The sequence below is a fragment of the Odontesthes bonariensis genome, chromosome 12, assembly GCF_027942865.1.
Source record: "Odontesthes bonariensis isolate fOdoBon6 chromosome 12, fOdoBon6.hap1, whole genome shotgun sequence".
In the NCBI taxonomy this organism is placed as follows: domain Eukaryota; kingdom Metazoa; phylum Chordata; class Actinopteri; order Atheriniformes; family Atherinopsidae; genus Odontesthes; species Odontesthes bonariensis.
Genome location: NC_134517.1, coordinates 4252300 through 4271358, shown reverse-complemented (window position 1 = coordinate 4271358; position 19059 = coordinate 4252300). Strand labels below are relative to the sequence as shown.

Here is a 19059-nt window from a genome sequence, read left to right as displayed (position 1 = left end):
GGCCCTGTGTGTATACACCATATAAACCTTTACTGTAACTGGCTTTAACATTTCCTTATTAGCAATAACAGTAGCCCTCAGTGGACTTTCTGGAAGTGTATTTTAAGCTGAACATCCTCAGAGTTGATACTGAAGTGAGTGTAAAACAGCAACGTCAGTAAAGGCAGCATTGGCTGGTCAGTTATAACTTGTTTGCATCACAGGCACATGGGCACCAGAGTAATAGAATTCTTTTTGCTCAGAGAAATAAAAGAGAAACAAACCAAAGCTCTCAAACACCTTCTCAACGGCTCACAAAGTCCCCTCTGCTCCTCATTTTTACAGCCTTCTCTTCTTGGGTGCCCTTCTCTCTCATCTCTTCCCTCTCCTTAGTTTCTTTCCACACATCCTTCCTTAGGTCCCTCGCACAGATTACAACTCTCGCCTTGCCCATTCTCTCTCCCTCTTCACCCCCTTTCTCCGCTGTGTTGGGTCTGTGATTAATGACACCGACACTGTACTGGACAGCTGACTACACAGAGCTGGTTGTTGAACAACATATTGAGACAACAGCACACGCACATACACACACAAATACAAAAGCCACACACAGCCTACGGAAAGGTACGAGTCAAAACATCACAGGGTGGTGCTCCATTAAATCAGGCTTTCAGGGTCAGGCGCATGTAGGGGACAAGGCACTCCGTGTCCCTGCTTATCAGTCTGAAGGCCAACCAACACACAGCACATTCTGGACGTTCATCACCCATCTCACAGAACTAATTTCATTCTTCTCCATCAGAGTTAATCAATCAGAAATAACATGCGAATGAGACTTACTTTTACTACACCTGCTCTGATTTGGACATTTCAGGGCACACGTGTGTCCCATCATTCCTGCAGCCTGACTGCAGAAATGAGCTGGAAATATCCCAGAAAGCAGCACATAGTGTTGCCTTTGTGCCACACCTATTCTACAAGTGAAGCCCTGATTATATTTGCTGATCACATTTCTTTACTGAGTAAACTGACATGATGTGTGGTCCACTTGTTTATATGTTACCTGAGAGAAAACATAGCTAAACATACAATGTTTGATCTTCTCCTCCTCCTGGTGCCACACAATGTAGAAATGTGTGGTTACTTATAATAAATTATTATCCCCAGTTCAATAGAACCTTGGTCCATACAAACCCCATTTTGTTTGCTTTATGTCACAAAGAAAGGCGCTTGAATGGCTCCCTCCCGTCCTACTGCATTGTGCAGCTCCACTAAACTGACCTGGCGAACACTGCATTAACATAGTTTTGTTATCTTCTTTGCAAAGTGTTTACCTTCCTTGAGCAACACCAATCATAGTTTTGGGACGTGTTATCTCTGGAGCCAGACAGGATATTTTAGAATCACTGGGGAAAATTTCAGAGCATAATTGTATAAAAATGAATGTTGAGAATTTCCTCTCTTGGCTTTGGTTTCAGAATATATTCCAACTGTTTTAAGCTTTGTTTCTACAAGTTATCAATTCATCATCAACCTGACATAAGAGGGACATGATTCCTTTAAGCCACTAATTTCAAATGATATTTCATTGAGTAAATTTAAAAAAAAAAAAAAAAAAAAGCCCTATCTGCATTAAAGCCGAAATGGTTCCAGCAAAAATTACCTGCAGACAGATTAACAGTATCTGTGCAATTTACCAGCAGAATAAATGTGGTGCCTTCCATTTCAATTTGCAACGTATCTCAGAAGTACATGGACCAAGACTAATAGGCTATTTATCAAATTACTGAAAAACAACTGACACATCATTAACATGGAGATGTCGAGGACTCTGGAGATCTGACAGTAGTTTGTGCACTTTTTAGATAATTCATGGAAACAGATGGGTTTCTGTTCTGTTTTATTCAATGTTGCCACTTTCATAAAAAACAATTATTGGACAATGGGCAATCAATGTATCTAACAGATAAACTGCCCCTACCCTATGGAACAATCTGCCACTTCACATCCGTTCTGCCCCCTCTCTACTACAGTTCAAAAAGAATCTAAAAACACATCTCTTCTCCATGTCCTACTCTTCTTAAACCCACCCCCAAGCCCTACCCTTCCCCCCTTCTTTTCTCTTGTTAAAGGGATAATCCGGAGTAAAATGCACTTTAGATCAATTTACTGGATGATTGGGAGTACATACGTTGAGTTGACATCAAAATCATGTCATTCGGATGTGTTTTGAGAATTTTGATTTGACCGTTTTTAGCCAAAAGTCGTTAGCCTGGAAGTGAGAGGGGCATATCGTATCGCCGCTACAAAACACTATTTTTATACCTCTTTTACAGCTCCAAACAACATAACACTTACGTGGTAGTGAGTAGAGGGTCCCTAATGCCAAACCGAAGTGTCCCGAGGTCTTCATGTGGTCGGATAGAGAATCCAGAATGAATTAGTCAAGCCAGTACCTTTCCGGAAATGTTGCTGCTGCAGCTGCCATCTTTAGCGGAAAGTCCGTAGGAGTTGAGAGCCGAGTGTGGAGTAAAACGCTCTGGAAATTCACAATTTCGTTGCCGTTTTTTTTACAAACATAGTCCAGTATTTCTTTCAAAAGTGAAATGAAGCTGTATGCAACAGCAAAGCCTAGCTTACTAACAGGTTGGAATTTTTGAAATGTCACGTGACGTGATGTCTGTAGAAGAGGTATAAAAATAGCGTTTTGTAGCGGCGATACGATATGCCCCACTCACTTCCAGGCTAACGACTTTTGGCTAAAAACGGTCAAATCAAAATTCTCAAAACACATCCGAATGACATGATTTTGATGTCAACTCAACGTATGTACTCCCAATCATCCAGTAAATTGATCTAAAGTGCATTTTACTCCGGATTATCTCCTTAAGCGACCTTGGGTACCCTGAAAGGCGCTATATAAGTCCAAGTTATTATTATTATTATTATTATAATACAGTACAGTATAACTAATTCAACTGCTGAAATACTTTGCTGTTCAGGCCACATAATCAACCCTCAAATGTGTGGGATTTCTTTCTGTTGAATTGAGTAGTCTAAGGTGTCAAAGGCTTGATTAAAGAATGGCTGACTTTTCTTTGCTTTTTACAGTAAATGAGGAAATATTGATTAGTCAATGAATAACATACATACACTATATTGCCAAAAGTATTGGCTCATCTGCCTTTACACTCATATGAACTTCAGTAACATCCCATTCTTAATCCATAGGGTTTAATATGACGTTGGCCCACCCTTTGCTGCTATAACAGCTTCAACCCTTCTGGGCGAGCTTTCCACAAGGTTTAGGAGTGTTTATGGGAATTTTTGACCATTCTTCCAGAAACGCATTTGTGAGGTCAGACACTGATGTTGTACAGAAGGCCTGGCTCTCAGTCTCTGCTCTAATTCATCCCAAAGGTGTTCTATCAGGTTGAGGTGCAGGCCAGTCAGGTTCTTCCACACCAAACTGGCCCATCCGGGTCTTTATGGACCTTGCTTTGTGCACTGGTGCGCAGTCATGTTAGAACAGGAAGGGGCCATCCCCAAACTGTTTCCACAAAGTTGGGAGCATGAAATGGTCCAAAATCTCTTGGTGTGCTGCAGCATTCAGAGTTCCTTTCACTGGAACTAAGGGGCCAAGCCCAGCTCCTGAACAACAACCCCACACCATAATCCCCCCTCCACCAAACTTTACACTTGGCACAATGCAGTCAGACAAGTACTGTTCCCCTGGCAACCACCAAACCCAGACTCCTCCATCAGATTACCAGATGGAGAAGCGTGATTCGTCACTAAAGCTGCGTGCTTTACTCCACTGCATCCGACGCTTTGCATTGCACTTGGTGATGTATGGCTTGGATGTAGTTGCCATGGAAACCCATTCCATGAAGCTCTCTGCGCGCTGTTCTTGAGCTAATCTGAAGGCCACATGAAGGTTGGAGGTCTGTAGCGATTGACTCTGCAGAAAGTTGGCGACCTCTGAGCACTATGAGCCTCAGCATCCGCTGACCCCGCTCTGTCATTTTACGTGGCCGACCACTTCCTGGCTGAGCTGCTGTCGTTCCCAATGGCTTCCACTTTGTTATAGCACCACTGACAGCTGACTGTGGAATATTTAGTAATGAGGACATTTCACAACTGGATTTGTCAGGTGGTGGCATCCTATCACGGCACCATGCTGGAATTCACTGAGCTCCTGAGAGCAAGCCATTCTTTCACAGTTGTAGAAGCAGTCTGCATGCCGAGGTGCTGGAATTTATACACCTGTGGCCATGGAAGGAACACCTGAATTTAATCATTTGGATGGGTGAGTGAATACTTTTGGCAGCATATCTCTGTAACAGTGGACATAAAAACCGATCATCATAAAAACCCTGCATTAGCTGTAACACTGCATGATATTTCTGATGTACTGCGTCTGTAACCTGACAACTACGAGCAACAGGCCCATCCATGAAACACACTGGAAAAGGCATTTTATTTGTCCATTTTAAACTGGTGGCTGCAGACATGAACTAGGGCTCTGGAATGGCTACTCTTTCATGTGTTTGCAATGGGACACAAAAAACGTGTTGTGGTTGGAGGTATTTGCATTAAATCAACATCCTCATTCCTTTGTTGACCTGCCACTGTTTTTTAGGTCATCAACAATCCCCTTTTTTTCCTTCCAACAGCCACACAGCTCAAATAAAGATGGAGACTTAGATACAAGAGCTGTGAGCAAACTGATCTAAAATGATGTATTATTCCGGAGCATGTTAAAAACCTAGAAGGACTAGGGGGGATATAAGAGCTGTAAACACGTCAATCTCACCCAAAAATCAGGAGGATTAACATTCTACGATGTTTTGCCTGATATTACTACAGATTTCCGTGGTTAATTTGGGGTCTTTGATTCTCATAACTCCATGTAGTGATAAGCAAGTTGAGAAAACGTCTAACCAGAGGGAAAACACTGTAGAAGATTCAGTTTTTTTCCAGGTATGTGAACTCCCGACATCTCCCCCGTTTGTTTTCTCTAAACAGTCAGCCTTTCTGCTCTCCCACTTTGCAGAAGAGCTTCGTCACAACTTGGTTTTCATTTGAACACAGGATTGACTTACTTTGCATTTCAGAAAATGTATTTACTTTTTTATTCATCACATCTAAACTCTGTGTTTTTTTAGAGTAACATAAAAGAAATTATGTTCTATAATCTGAGTATCCAAAGAGATAAGTTCCAGCCAATGTAAATTCAAACTTGGAAATAATTAGCCAATTATTGAAACAGCTCCAAAGTACAGAAAAAAAAAAGTTTGTGACTCGTTTGACCCTCTGCTTCTGATAACCAGCACTAATAAGCAGGATCTGAATTAAAATAAGAGCAGTTGAAATGCACCAAATCTTATCCAACTGACTATTTCCCTGATCATCTTGTACATGCAGTGAACACCAGGTTCTGGGGAAGCAAATAACAAAACCTTAGATGAATTATCCCCTCATCTATCTTGTGAACCCTAACTCTACTCTTATTACCATAGCAACCAAAACGAACTTAGTTAGAAACACTCCACATTTAAGACCTTAAGGAATAGACTGATTCTTCAATCATCAAATCAACAAAGATTTTTTCTGATGCCTCATAAAAATTGCTGTTAAGTTAAATATGGAATCTCAGTCTGTTCAACCTTTAGGTCGCTTTGACTTTAGGCTGATGTAAAAGAGGCTGATATGTGTGCCATCACAACTTACCTAATCAGTAGAACAAAACAGAAGAGGCCAAATAAACATATTATTTGAGTGTTTCTGCAGGTCTCCTCCCTGCCTCTCCCACATTCTCAGAAATAAGTCCCTGCACTTGTTTGGTCATGCCTCATCTGGATTTCTGCTCTTGCTGATTAAAGTACATGATAAAGACATGGGCAGGAACCCATTCATAAACACCCACCTTTCAGTCTGTATATGCATGGGTGAGCATTGACATTAATACTGTAAATACACCCTGGATCCCCAGCATCCTGTTCCACAGTTTTAATACTTGGCCAGATTTAGACCAAAGATTAGAAGTGCCAATAAATCGAATATACCTTAAAAATCTAATCCAATTTTATCTCATTTAATCTTGAAGTCTTATTTCATTGCCCTGCCAAGAGTCACCCCAATTGGAAAGGTCTTTTTGCACAGTTATCTAAAACCATTAATCCATGTTTCATCTCCTTTTTATTGATTATCTAGCATTAACACACCACAGCTAGGCCTATAAACTGTGATTCAACTTTTGAAATGAACAATAATCATCACTACTGTCATACTTAAAGAGATTGGAAAAATCAGAAACAACTGATGTAGTTAAATGGACTGCTGCTCATATTCATGTTAGATATGTGAAAGGCTTGGCCTGTAGCAGTGCAGCGGTTGAGATTATATTAGCGAGCATCAATATGCAGACTTGTAGTCAATATGGTCAGTGATGACATCAATATATAAAGCCTCCATAAACATGTTCCTTCAAGTTGTGTGCCCATTTTTAGATGATGAGAATGATGACAAAGCACTCGTACCACGCTTTTTTTGGAGCTTATTTGTGGCGCACATCTCTGCACATTTATTTTCATGCACACCGACTACACACATTGCACCTTTTACCTTTCATATTCTCTGATGAATTGCTGGGGATCTTGGTAAACTGCTCCTAAATGGTTGGTCTGTCACCCAAGTGACCCAATCTGGATCATATTCTTTCAAGGAGTGTATCCAAGTCGGGTTCTACTTACTTTTTTCATGTGGGTGATGCATCTATAAATTGAACAACAATGTGTATCTTGTCTGAATATTTCACATTCATTAATAGGCACTGATAAGCAGCTGTCCCACAGTTGTTTCAGAGTTTGTTGATAAGATACAAAGTTTACGTTAGTATGACATCAGTGCTGGTGCCAACTGTGTTACTGTACCCTCAGATTCCTCATTTGCACAATTCTGCACCACAGGACCGGGTTCGGTACGTTACTAACAGAACGATGAGACTTGTATTCATTTTCAAGGCTTAAAATACTGTCCAGAAAGATTTATGTTTTCTGTAAAATGCTTTATTCTTTAGCTTTTCATTAAGTGAACTTTGGAACTGCTTAAATATCAATCAAACCAGGAAAATAATTTAAATGAATTTAACTTGGCAGTGCATGGAGACATTCATTAAGACACAGCAACACATTGATCTGTTTGGCCTAAAGGTAATTAAGAGCTCTGTCAACAAGTTGATGACTTCCTGGTGACTCCCAATGAAAACAGCCTCAGCTTTTCTCTCACTCCCCCTCTCTCTTGGTGGCCCTTCCTCGTCTCGATGCTATCTATACCATCTTCCCATTTTTTTTTTCGGCTTTGTTCAGATGATTTCATCACGTTTTATGATTTCCTCACAGCCAACTATCTTCAAACACACTACATATTCCATTCTGTGTGAGGCTAATGATTTGAAATAAAGTCGTGCTCTCTCTCCTACCCACAGGTTATGGGTTGCCTCCATGTTCATCCATCTAAAGTGATACTTTTATCACACTGCTGCCGTTAGCAAGATCATTTTCTCCTGCTATGAAAACAAATAGCTGCAGATAAAGGTGCACAGCGTTCACTGATGTGTATAATAATGACACGATGCTGAGAGACTTTTCTGCTCTGCTCACTTCAGCATAATATTTCTAACCTTTAACTTGTAATCCAGTTTTTTCCACGTTGGCCCTCTGAATACTAGAGCCACAGAAACCTTCATTAAAAGATTACAGCAAAAATTAGTTTTAAACACTACATTTGTGGTGGATTTCTGTAGCATTGTCCCCATTATTCCCAAAGAGCAACACACGCCTTTTGTTCCCCTCGAATGACCCTCACCAATAAAAAAATGGAATCAAAAGAGGATCGTGGATCAGAATTTAATAGATTAATAAAACCAGTGGCAGTGTTCTATCAAATTCAGTTTCTTTCAACAGTTTATTTTATTGTGCCCACTCTATCCCTGCTGCTCTGAATACTATAAACTGATGTAATCTAGAAACTGTGGCAACAAGCTGTACATTTTAAATAGTTATCGAGCAGCACATTAGCTGCGCGATAACAAAGAGTTCATCGACTGCTCCACATCTCACAGATAAACTCAATTCGTTAGTTCATCTTCACACTGTGTCTTACAAAAGATACTCCAAAAATAAACGTTTTAGCACCGGTCAGATCCTAAACCTGTCAATCAGAAATACATTTTTAGTTTTTCCTCACAGTAGTCATCTCTTCTTTACTTTGTTTTTACAGCTTAGCATGACTAATTGAGTTACATGTATATCCTAAAACTTGTTAACCAAGCTCAGGATTATGTACGTTTGGGGCACCGGGTGGGCCCAGGTTCAACCTGTGACCCTTTGCTACACGTCAAGTCCTCTTTCTGCCCACCATACAGGCCATGAGAGAGACTACAGCATCCTCTGAAAATAGCTTTAAATCAACTCAAAGTGTACAGATGTCTCTGTAGTAGTACAGTATACCACAACTGTGTTGTTTACCCTACAAACAAACAGTCTTCTCTCAAGGCACGTTTTGACCCAAATCACACCGAACCTAAATGCCCTGGGGCTTTTTCCAAGGAGCTAAAGGATTATTTCAGCCCTTGGTCTTCTGTGTGTGGTCATACCTGCCTACAGGGAGCAGTCAACCCAGGAAGTACACTTCAGTTGCATTCACTCAAACGTTTGTGCCTTTGAACAAAACCACTGTGAAACCATTAAAGATCAGAATTTTATCATTCGGATTCACTGCATTCTTGTCTATAACACCCCTCCCTCTTCATTCTTCCGTAGTCTTAATCTACCACTGCAGCTCACCATGACTGACTCAAGCAGGCAACAGTAACAACTGTTCCTGCAGTTCAACCAAAAGCTAACACATCTTAACAAGGTATGGTGGACATTAAATGTGAGATTACCGACAAAAGAAACATGAGCTGCATTCGGACAGAGGAGTTCTGAGAACGGTCCACCTCGAATTCCGTTCTAATAGCTGCCTTTCTCCAGGGGAACTGTTTCATTTTGCATTCGCACGAGTCGGGACCTTGATAGAGACTGATGCGACGCAACCGTCTGCAACAGTGACGTGTTACTTTAGCGCCACATTCAACAACAAAACAGAACAAAACAAAACCCGCGAAAGATAATCAAATCAAATTTATTTATATAGCACATTTCATGTACAAACAATTCAAAGTGCTTTACATAAAATAAAAGCATTGCAGCAGGGAGTGGAGGAAGCATTAAAAATACATAAAAGAAGATAAAGAGAAACAAATAGAATCATTTAAATGAATTTAAAAACAAGTAACAGTCCAGATAAGTTCAAAGATATCGTGCAGATTTCATGCATAGACACATGAGAAAAGAAATGTTTTTAACCTGGATTTAAAAATGTCTCCATTTGGTGAAAGTTTAATCTCCACTGGCAGTTTGTTCCGTTTGTTTGCAGCATAACAGCTAAATGCTGCTTCTCCATGTTTAGTCTGGACTCTGGACTGGACCAGCTGACCTGAGTCCTTGGATCTAAGAGCTCTGCTGGTTTTATATTCTCTGAACATATCACAGATGTATTTTGGCCCTAAACCGTTCTGGGATTTGTAAACCATCAGCAGGCTTTTAAAATCTATTCTGTGACTGACTGGAAGCCAGAGTAAAGATTTTATAACTAGTGTGATGTGTTCAGATCTCTTAGTCCTGGATAAAACTCTAGCAGCAGCGTTCTGGATGAGCTGCAGATGCTCTTTTTGGGAAGTTCAGTTAGAGAAGAAAGGTAAGGTAAGGAGAGAAGAAAAAAACACCACAAAGAAGCTAATATGGAGAGCGGGGAGGCCACCGTGTTCATGGTCTGCATGATGGTGATATTAATCATGGACGATCACATCGGGCGTCTAACATCGGGGCTGGAAGAGCACACAGAGAGTCAGGAGACGAAGGATCGAGCGCAGGCCATACTTCTTGGTTTCATGAAGGAAGGAGAGCAGAGCGCCGCAGACAAAGGAGACGACGTGTCAGTTTAACTTATTAAACACGCCGGTTGTGTCCGTGTCGTATGAGGAAACATTTCAGACGTTATTCTACTGTTTGCGTTGACCAGATCAGGAACATGAAGAAGTGGAAATCTGACAAGACAGTTAGCTACCAACCACCAAACACCTACGTCAGATGTGTTCCTATGGAACCCAGAAAAGACCCAGCCTCAGAGAAGGAGCTAAAATGGTTACAGGAGCTGAGGACGATGGTCCCTAGTTCCTTTATGTCCGAATGCGGGAAAAAACGGCCCTGTTCCTGAAAAGGTTACAGGAACTACCAAAGGTTCCTACAGTGAGAATGCACCTTATTTAGTCTGGTTTCTCTGATGAAAACCGATAAAAGGATTCCACCCAAAAGACCATAGTTCTCTGAGAACATTTCTGTGGTGTCCATACAGCTTTAATGCCTTTCTTCGCCTTTGGTCCCATACTGTGTGACACAAAGGGGTAACAAACACTGTGATATTAACCAATAAAGAAAGAAAAATAAAATCAGAACTACTCAAACAAGATGTTGTCTGAAGCTCCGTTTGAGACTGAATCTTAAGGAGCCCAACTCTTCTTCGGTTCCCTTCAACATATCTTGACTGCCTATGCTAAGCCTAAGCTCCTCTTTAGCACAGCTGTGGGAAATCTCAACAAAGTAGCTGATGCATGGGACCACTAGTGTTGGTTAGCAACAAACCCGTGCACAGAGAATCACACGAGATAATAAAATGTTTTTATACAGGCTGCATATTCTCTGAGTAGGATGAAGTAGATGGGGAAGGGAAGAAGGAGGGAGATAGAAACAAGCTGTCTCTGTGAAAATTTGAAAATATGATTTTCCAAGCACTGGGAGGGGAGATTAGAGGGACTGGACTGCTATGCAACACACACACACACACACACATCCCGGCTTTCTAATCCTGAAACACATTACCAGTCATAATTATACAGCTACAACAGATTAGTGTTGCAGAAAAACTGACTGAGTGACATGAAGTCCGTGAAAAAAAGCACATATGAGACGTACAAAAGGAAGTGGATGACGTGGAGAAGACGAAATGAGATGAAGCAATTAAAGAGAAAAACAGGGAATGTGTTGTGCAAGTACAAAATCCACAAGAAATAGCCCAAAGTTCAGTTATCACTGATTACAACTTAAGTAGTTTACATTCATTTCTCTGTTTTTTCCATGACTACCTCTGAATTCTTCCCTTTATACACAGCGTAGTGCTGAAGAGTGTTAAAAGGTCCTGGAACACGGGCCCATGGTCTATCTCTCTGAAGAGATACATGCACATCTGTGTTGTCAACATACTCAAAATCCAAACTGTGATTAAAAAAAATAAATAAATCAAGGTTTTAATGTTGAAAAGAAACTTGCAATTACTCCAGTCCCTACGTTGATCCACACCCATGAAACTGTACCAGCCAGCAGAGGCGCTGTGACAAACACAATCAACATCATACCAACTGAAAGCAACTTTAAGTTACTAAGGGGGTGAGAAAATGCAACTTCAACACAAACAGCAACAACATCATGTCATACGCCCGAAAGAAACGAAGAAATGCGAGCAGCAGCTGTGTGAAATGATCTGGTGTGGGAGCATAACAGCAGACGCAATCATACTAAGTGACAGTGAAGGACACAGGTGAGGACAGAGTTGGTGAAAAAACAGCTGTCTGTGCCAAGGCCAGGTGTTCGCCTCTGACTTTCTGCTGTGCAAAGTCCTCAATTAAATCCCTGATATTCACCTGGCAGGCCTCATTTTTCATTCACTCATTCAGAGCTGCCTACAGAAACCTCCTTTTGTTCCGGTACACCAAACTGAGTCAGTTTCAGTCTCGCTGTCTCCGGTGGGACTGGTACCACCACACATCGAGAAGTAAACACACGTGCAACTGTAATGCAGTTGCATTAGTTATTTGTACAGTAATTATGTTCTTCTCTGGAGCTGAAATAATTGCGAGTTCTGTGGTTTCCGCCAGAGGTACAATTTAGCCTGACTGTTCACTGTTTACAAGAATGTTGTTCAATCCCACAAGAAAGAGAAGAGCTCACTTTCCTATTCTCAGTTAAAAATTGCCGTGTTCAGTTCAAAATTCACCCACTCATAAACGAGCTCATTTTAGCGTGTTTATTCTCAACACTGCCCCAGACAGAAAAAAAACACCAGGAAGTAGAAAGGCTAATTACAGAAAAATGGGGAAAGAATAGAAACAAAAAAGGAAGAAAACTAAGAGAGAGGACAACACTATGCCAGAGTAAACACAGCATGAATGTTCCAAACAAATCAATTTATCGACACATGCAGGAAATAAAGTGTTTAAGTGTCACACACTGAATCAATACGGAGTTTCATAATAACATGCACAGCATCTGCACACAACACAAGGAGCTCTCCCTTTTTCCACACAGCGCTCGCGCCATGTCGACACAAAAAAAGCTTTTCTTTCCTTAACCAGCAGCTGTGCCTGTTTGGTTTCTGCCACCTGTAAGCAACTATACGTTTGCATAGTCAGTCATCATATCAAATGTTAAAAAGTGTCCATAGTACAATGAGGAATGAGTGCAGCAGAACTTCTAAGCCAGCATGATAAACAAACCATTTTAGTTGATGGTCAGACACCGTTTGGTCCATCAGTGAATCAACTGAAAATGTGTAACGGTTATAAGCAAAATCTACAAAAGATTAATTTCTATCTAACTTAGAAATGGTTTGGTCTCACAACTCAGAACAGAACTGTTTCTGCAGTGAAAAAGCTTTGGTAGAAAAACCCATGAACAGGCCAGTTTGGCTCTGCAACTATGCTGCCAGCTCAGAGATGCATCAGTCCCACCCTGAATGTGCCACATGAAAATCATCAAGTTAATGTTAAGAGCTGAAATGTTACTGGTTTTAAGTCAGCTCAGTCACAACGTTACCCTTTTCACACCACAGACAAGCACAAGTAAACACTACTAATGTCCACCGTAAAACTGGAAGCTAGTTTGTCTACCTTCCATGTTAGAAGTGGCATACAAAGTGAACAGCACAATGAGCCCTTGTTGAGCACCGTGTTCAATGTTGTAAACGGACTACTCTGATCAATAATAGTTGATTGTTAACACTTGTTGAGAAACTGGTAGAATATACATGCACGGTGCACTGTGGATCTCTACTTCTACATGGAACTGAGCCATTTCATGACAGAAGGTGGAAGTGTTCAAACAGGAAGAACAGTTCACATCAAAGGGAAACAAAGGTGTTAGCTGTGTGCACAGCACTGAGGAAGGTGAGGAGATGTACTCGTGTGAAAGATAAAGATGATAAATAAGTGCTGTGTGGGCTGACTGCGTGATATATGGAAAGGTGAAAGCAGATTAAAAGGCAAAGGGAGCACTGGGAGCAAGACAATAAGAGTGGGTGGAAAAACTGAGGGCATCTCCGGCTGCTGTACGCGCACGCACACACGTGCACACGCGGCTTTGAAACATCTCTCCTTCAATCAAAACTGAGGCTATCTATCCATATAACCGCTGTGCTTTTTGAATAATGGACCCAATACGAAGCAAGTCACTGAGATGATTTGGTTGTGTGATGGGGGTCATGGGGTTCCTGCCCCGAGACCACTCCAGGGAATCAACAGCAGTCATAAAGGAATCACAAGACAGAGTCATTTACATTTAACACTCACAACTAAATTGGAAATGACTGGTATCTGCTCCTGTCTGGATCATCCCCATTCATATCAGATAAGCTTTTAATTTCTTATACTGCAATTATGCAGCGGTGGACCTCCATGGCTTTATCTCATTTCCCAACACTTTGGGGTGTGTGAAAATCATGTGCTTCTTTCATGATATAAAAATGAAGGAGCTATGGGTGGCTGCTTTATAACTTCAGGGACAGCCTTAAAGGAGAATTCCGGCATTTTTACAAACATATCCCATCTGTTGGAGACCAAGGAAAGTTGGCCAAAGGGAAAATCGCGAGAAATTTTCATGCCCGCTGCGCAAAGTTGTCAGATTGCGCTGATTTCCATGAAAGCGGGCTCTATCGGGCAAGCTTTTAACCTTTCCTGAGGCTCTTAACGTGTATCAAAATACTTTTTACCGAATTGGCCGTGGTGTCAGTAGCAATACAATTCAACCCAGGGGCTAACCATACCATTACCTAGCACAGACATTATACATTTTGAGATTTCAAAAACAGCGCACTTACCTTTCTCAGCTTCCGTGTTCCACAGGCGTGCGCACCAATTAATCGATCGCCGAAGTCATACACTATAGTATTCCAAAATTGTCTTTTTGTCCACCAAAAGCGACCCTCAGGAACCGAACTACACATTGCAATGTTTGTTATTGTTTCCTATCGAACAACTGACTCGTTTCAACACCCATTTTCGCCGTGATGTCATGACGTGTCACATGACTGCTTGAAAGAGCGCACCTTCGGCCATTATTCAGCTGCGGGAGATGAGAACCCTCAGATTTTATTGGAAGCAATTTAGAGATGGATAGTTCGTCAGATTCTGATGTTGGAATGGAAGAGTTTGACGAGTTTGATGGTCGGGGTTATCTTTTTGAACCAGAATACACTGATGAAGAGTTGTTGGCATAAGATGCAGCGAGGATGGCTCAAAACGATGATCCAGAAACGGGAGCTGCTGCTAGGTCACGCATTGGGGAGACATGGTGGTGCAGATGTGGACATTGTATTGCACTGACCACAGAGGAAGACAGTACTTTGGAATACTATAGTGTATGACTTCGGCGATCGATTAATTTGTGCGCACGCCTGTGAGAAAGGTAAGTGCGCTGTTTTTGAAATCTCAAAATGTATAATGTCTGTGCTAGCTAATGGTATGGTTGAATTGTATTGCTACTGACACCACGGCCAATTCGGTAAAAAGTATTTTGATACACGTTAAAGCGGCACTATGCAACTTTTTCATGGTCATAAAATTGCTTGGCAATCATCAGATAGCTTGGCTGACCTGTTCTGATGAAAACGGTGACATTTCCATCTCCATCTGGTGGCCCTAGCCCGAAACAGCGCTTGCAACTTTGCCTGTGGCGCCGCGTGCTTTGTTTACCTCTGGAAGTCTCGCGACACACGAGAGCCGAGAACTACTGCTTCACGGCAGGTCGTAAAGGGCTCTGAGCCGAGCCAGGGAGCCTGATAAGACACACCTCTCTCCATTAGCTGTCGACGGCTAAATTGAATGTGGTTAGCTTCTAGAGTAGTAATATATAATATGGCTAGACTGTCGCCTTATTTTCTACGGAGCTCCCCCTACAGCTTTGGGGTGTGTATTGCATGGTAAACAAACCCCGTATTACTGAAAGTTGCATAGTGCCGCTTTAAGAGCCTCAATAAAGGTTAAAAGCTTGCCCGATAGAGCCCGCTTTCATGGAAATCAGCACAATCGGACAACTTTGCGCAGCGGGCATGAAAATTTCTCGCGTTTTTCCCTTTGGCCAACTTTCCTTGGTCTCCAACAGATGGGATATGTTTGTAAAAATGCCGGAATTCTCCTTTAAACATTAGGAAAGGGCTGTTTCAATGAAACTTATCTTGCCTCTCATTCTGAAGTTCATGAAAATCTCAAAACATTTTTAAAAACCTACCTTTTGCAATGAATAATGTAGTTAACTGAGGGCTGAAAAATCTGCTTTAATATCTGCTTTCACTGGCAGCTCTACGGGAAGTGAGACAGTTAACTAGTTACTGAACTGAAACTGATCTGGTGAAGATTATTTTGAGTGCCTATTGTGTTAACAGGTGCTTTCCAAACTTGTGAGTTACCTGTTCCAGGAGTTTTCTGTATCTCTGCGTGGCTTGCTGGATGAGGTCCCTGACGGTCCACCCCTCTTTGCATGGCACCACCACACCCGTCTGTCCAAATGTTACTGTCACCTTCATCATAACACACTCCACTTCATTCAGAACGGCTCCGCAGACAGAGGTGATGAACAATTACCAGAACAATGTTCCAGATTGGAGGGTGCACCACAGACAGACTGATAAGGAGATCAGTTGGAGATGTGAATAAACACAAAAAGCTACTAACGCGCTCTGATAATGTGGCTGGAACACAGTTGCATCCAAATAAAAATGACACCACTCAGACCAGCTTCTTCACAATGTCATGCAGATTTTTCAACTTGTCTAGAGTCACTGGAGCTCCACTGGTAAATGTCATGGTGATTCCGCATGCAGCAGTCAGCACATCCTGCTCAGATATTCATTTGTCAGGCAGTGGTCATCGCAGTTGTCGACTCCTTTCTCATCGCATCTCCTCAAGCACCGGAGATGCTGCCGCTCAGTAGCCCAAAGCAGAAAGAAAGCTGACTGGGACGTCAAAGCGCTGCAGTCTTTTCATTCTGGAGTTCAGCACTGACACATAAACGAGAAGTTTGTCGTGTCATTCCTCATTGTGACTTAACTGTGGTGAACCTAACTTTGCAGATGCTAGCAGCCTGGCTCCACTTGGCTAAAACGTTACTAGCTTTGTAGTGTAACCTGGCCCGGCTTTGACAACGAGCCAAAGATGAAAGTTTTAACTTCGAGACAACTGTCCCAAATCCTCAGACCTTCCTCCACTCCAACAGAACGAACTTCAACTTGTTTTGAAAAACAAACTTAACTTTCGCTTCACATTTAGCGAGCTGCTGCGCTAGCTAACGTTAGCCACCTTAGCTGAACTTTGGAGGGAGGGAGGGAGGGATGCAGTCGCTCGCGCATCATTCCATAAGTTTTCCTCGCGCTAAGTTACCTCTTTTACGAGCAGTCATTCGCATCTACTTCATCAATAACAGACACAATAAGGATGCGCTGTGGTTATTTTCACATCCACTGAAAAACTCGGCGTGAGCTGAAAGAGTAGGTGGACCACTTGAGTGTGTTGTAAAAGTTTCGGAATTCCTTCACAGCCGTCCCTCCTGACCAGCTCCTGACCAGCTCCTCCGCCGCCTGTTGCTGTCACTTTCTTAAAGGGGAAGTACTCCGAGTGGGAGCTCGAAAAGACTTTTGGCAGAGACTCTGTGACTTTGTTGTTAATAATATCGTGGAAAACTTTGTTATTTTCTGGAAGGATGTACTGTTTGGTATACACAAGAACAGCCAATTCAAAAGTGATGCATTGTACCTGATTAACCTTTTGATTATACTTTCTAAATTTTATATTCATTGTAGCAAATACTCAGGGAAGAAGCCAAGCTTTATAGCATTTTATAATACATTTAAACAGTACATCCTTTCAATTAAGAACTCAAAGAAACCCAGAGCCATAAGAACTATGAAACATGTTCCTCATTGAAGATAATTGATGAACCCTTAACCCCCCTGGCAACTCAGAAAGCATACTCTCTCTTCTTCTTCTTTCCTCTCTCTTTCTTTCCTCTCTTTCTTCTTTCTTATTGCCTATATATTGATATAAGCACTTCTATATTGAGAATTCAAGTTTTGTATTGCAATGTAGATTGTTGTTGTTGTAACATTGTGGTTTTCAATAAAAAAAAAGAGTGGGAGCTCGAACAGCCAGATGTGACATGAATGAAGGGAATAACATGACATGAAATGTTTTTATCAGGATAACATTTTTCACCGATCTACGGCTCACCGATCTACCGATCATTAAGCTGCAGTCTTAATGCTATAGTCGGAAATAAGGTTTTGACTCAGTTGCAAATAGACAAGGAATTTAGGCTGGTGGTAGCACATCTCCTGGGATAACGTTGAGCCACACTCAGGGGGGCTCTTCCCCGAGTCTTTGCGTTGATTTTACTTACTGTCGAATGACAGTAAAAACTGGAATTGTCTGAAGTTTGATTCACGTGTTCTTTTGTGGAAACACCAATCTACATGTCTGCCATGAAAAAGTTTGCACATCTGGCCAAAACAAGCTGAACCAAAGCTCAATGCTGAAGTGACTCTGAGGAAACACAGCAGTATCAAATTTGAGCAGAGTCGACCCGTTTTTCTGGAGTTAGTATGTAGCCTATTGTACATTACTGTAAAGTCAGACATTTTATGGAAGTTCTAAATTGGGAAACTAAACTATGAATGAGTATTTTATGGATGTTGAAACCTAAACAAGCTCTTGAACATCTTCCAGTGGCTGGCACCATTTCAAAATGTTAAAGCTGTAATTACAAAACATCTTGGCTTTTCACTGTTTGTTTCATCTTCAAAGAGGAAATCCCACTCTGTCAGGAGGAGTTTGACTTTGTAATTAGCAGCTGAAATGTATGCTCTAGTTTCTGGGTCACTGAATTCTATTGCTAATGAACCCCAGGGGAGAACTTTTTCTGCTTTTTCTTTCTTTCTTTCTTTCTTTCTTTCTTTCTTAATTTCTTTCTTTCTTTCTTTCTGTGATGCAAGATTTAAAGTTAGAAGTACATTTGAATAATCATTTATAAAATTAATTTAAAATAAACTGAGAAGTTTTAGTACATGTACAGTAGGCATTGTTTACCATTTTTATTCATAATATCATCTAGATTTATTCATGCTTATTATTCATATAGAGGGAGAATTATTTAAGATGTTACAATAAAAAATATCCTTAGATCTTATAAAAACAGAAATTAAAAGCAGAAACTCTGTAATTTAATTCTTGTCTTTATGATTTTATTATTTATTTATTTGTTTATTTTCAAGAATAGAATTTAATAGAATAGAATAATACTTAATTAATCTCCAAAGGGAAAATATATTGTTTCAGTGTAATGAATGTTTGATGATTTAAAAAAAAAAAGATGAATAAATAAGAAGAGGAACAAACTGACACTCCAGATCTTCATTATGTAAGGCTATCGCTGTGGTCAGGAATGACCCTCGGTACAGTAGCTGAAGAAGTCTCTGACTGAAGACACTGTTGATTGATCAATAGGTCGTGTTGTGTTGTCCATCATGTACAGCAGCTTCTGTAAGATTTGTCTTTGAGTAATTAGCTCTATTGACTTTCCAGTATTCCTAAGCCCAGAGCCATTCCTCTTTATCATTTTGTTCAGTTTCTTTCAGCCTGTAGAATGATTTTCTTTT

General features: G+C 41.0%; 1 protein-coding gene across 6 annotated transcripts in view; it reads right to left on the bottom strand.

The window, feature by feature from the left end:
• pard3bb (par-3 family cell polarity regulator beta b) overlaps positions 1-16972 on the bottom strand; it is a 275337-nt gene extending 258365 nt beyond the window's left edge. For all 6 annotated transcript variants that reach the window (XM_075478942.1, XM_075478941.1, XM_075478945.1 and 3 more), the window contains exon 1: positions 15820-16972. In XM_075478942.1, the coding sequence (XP_075335057.1) occupies positions 15820-15939 (120 nt within the window). In that variant the 5' untranslated portion in view covers positions 15940-16972. The remainder of the gene's footprint in view (positions 1-15819) is intronic.
• Between the last annotated feature and the right edge of the window lie 2087 nt (positions 16973-19059).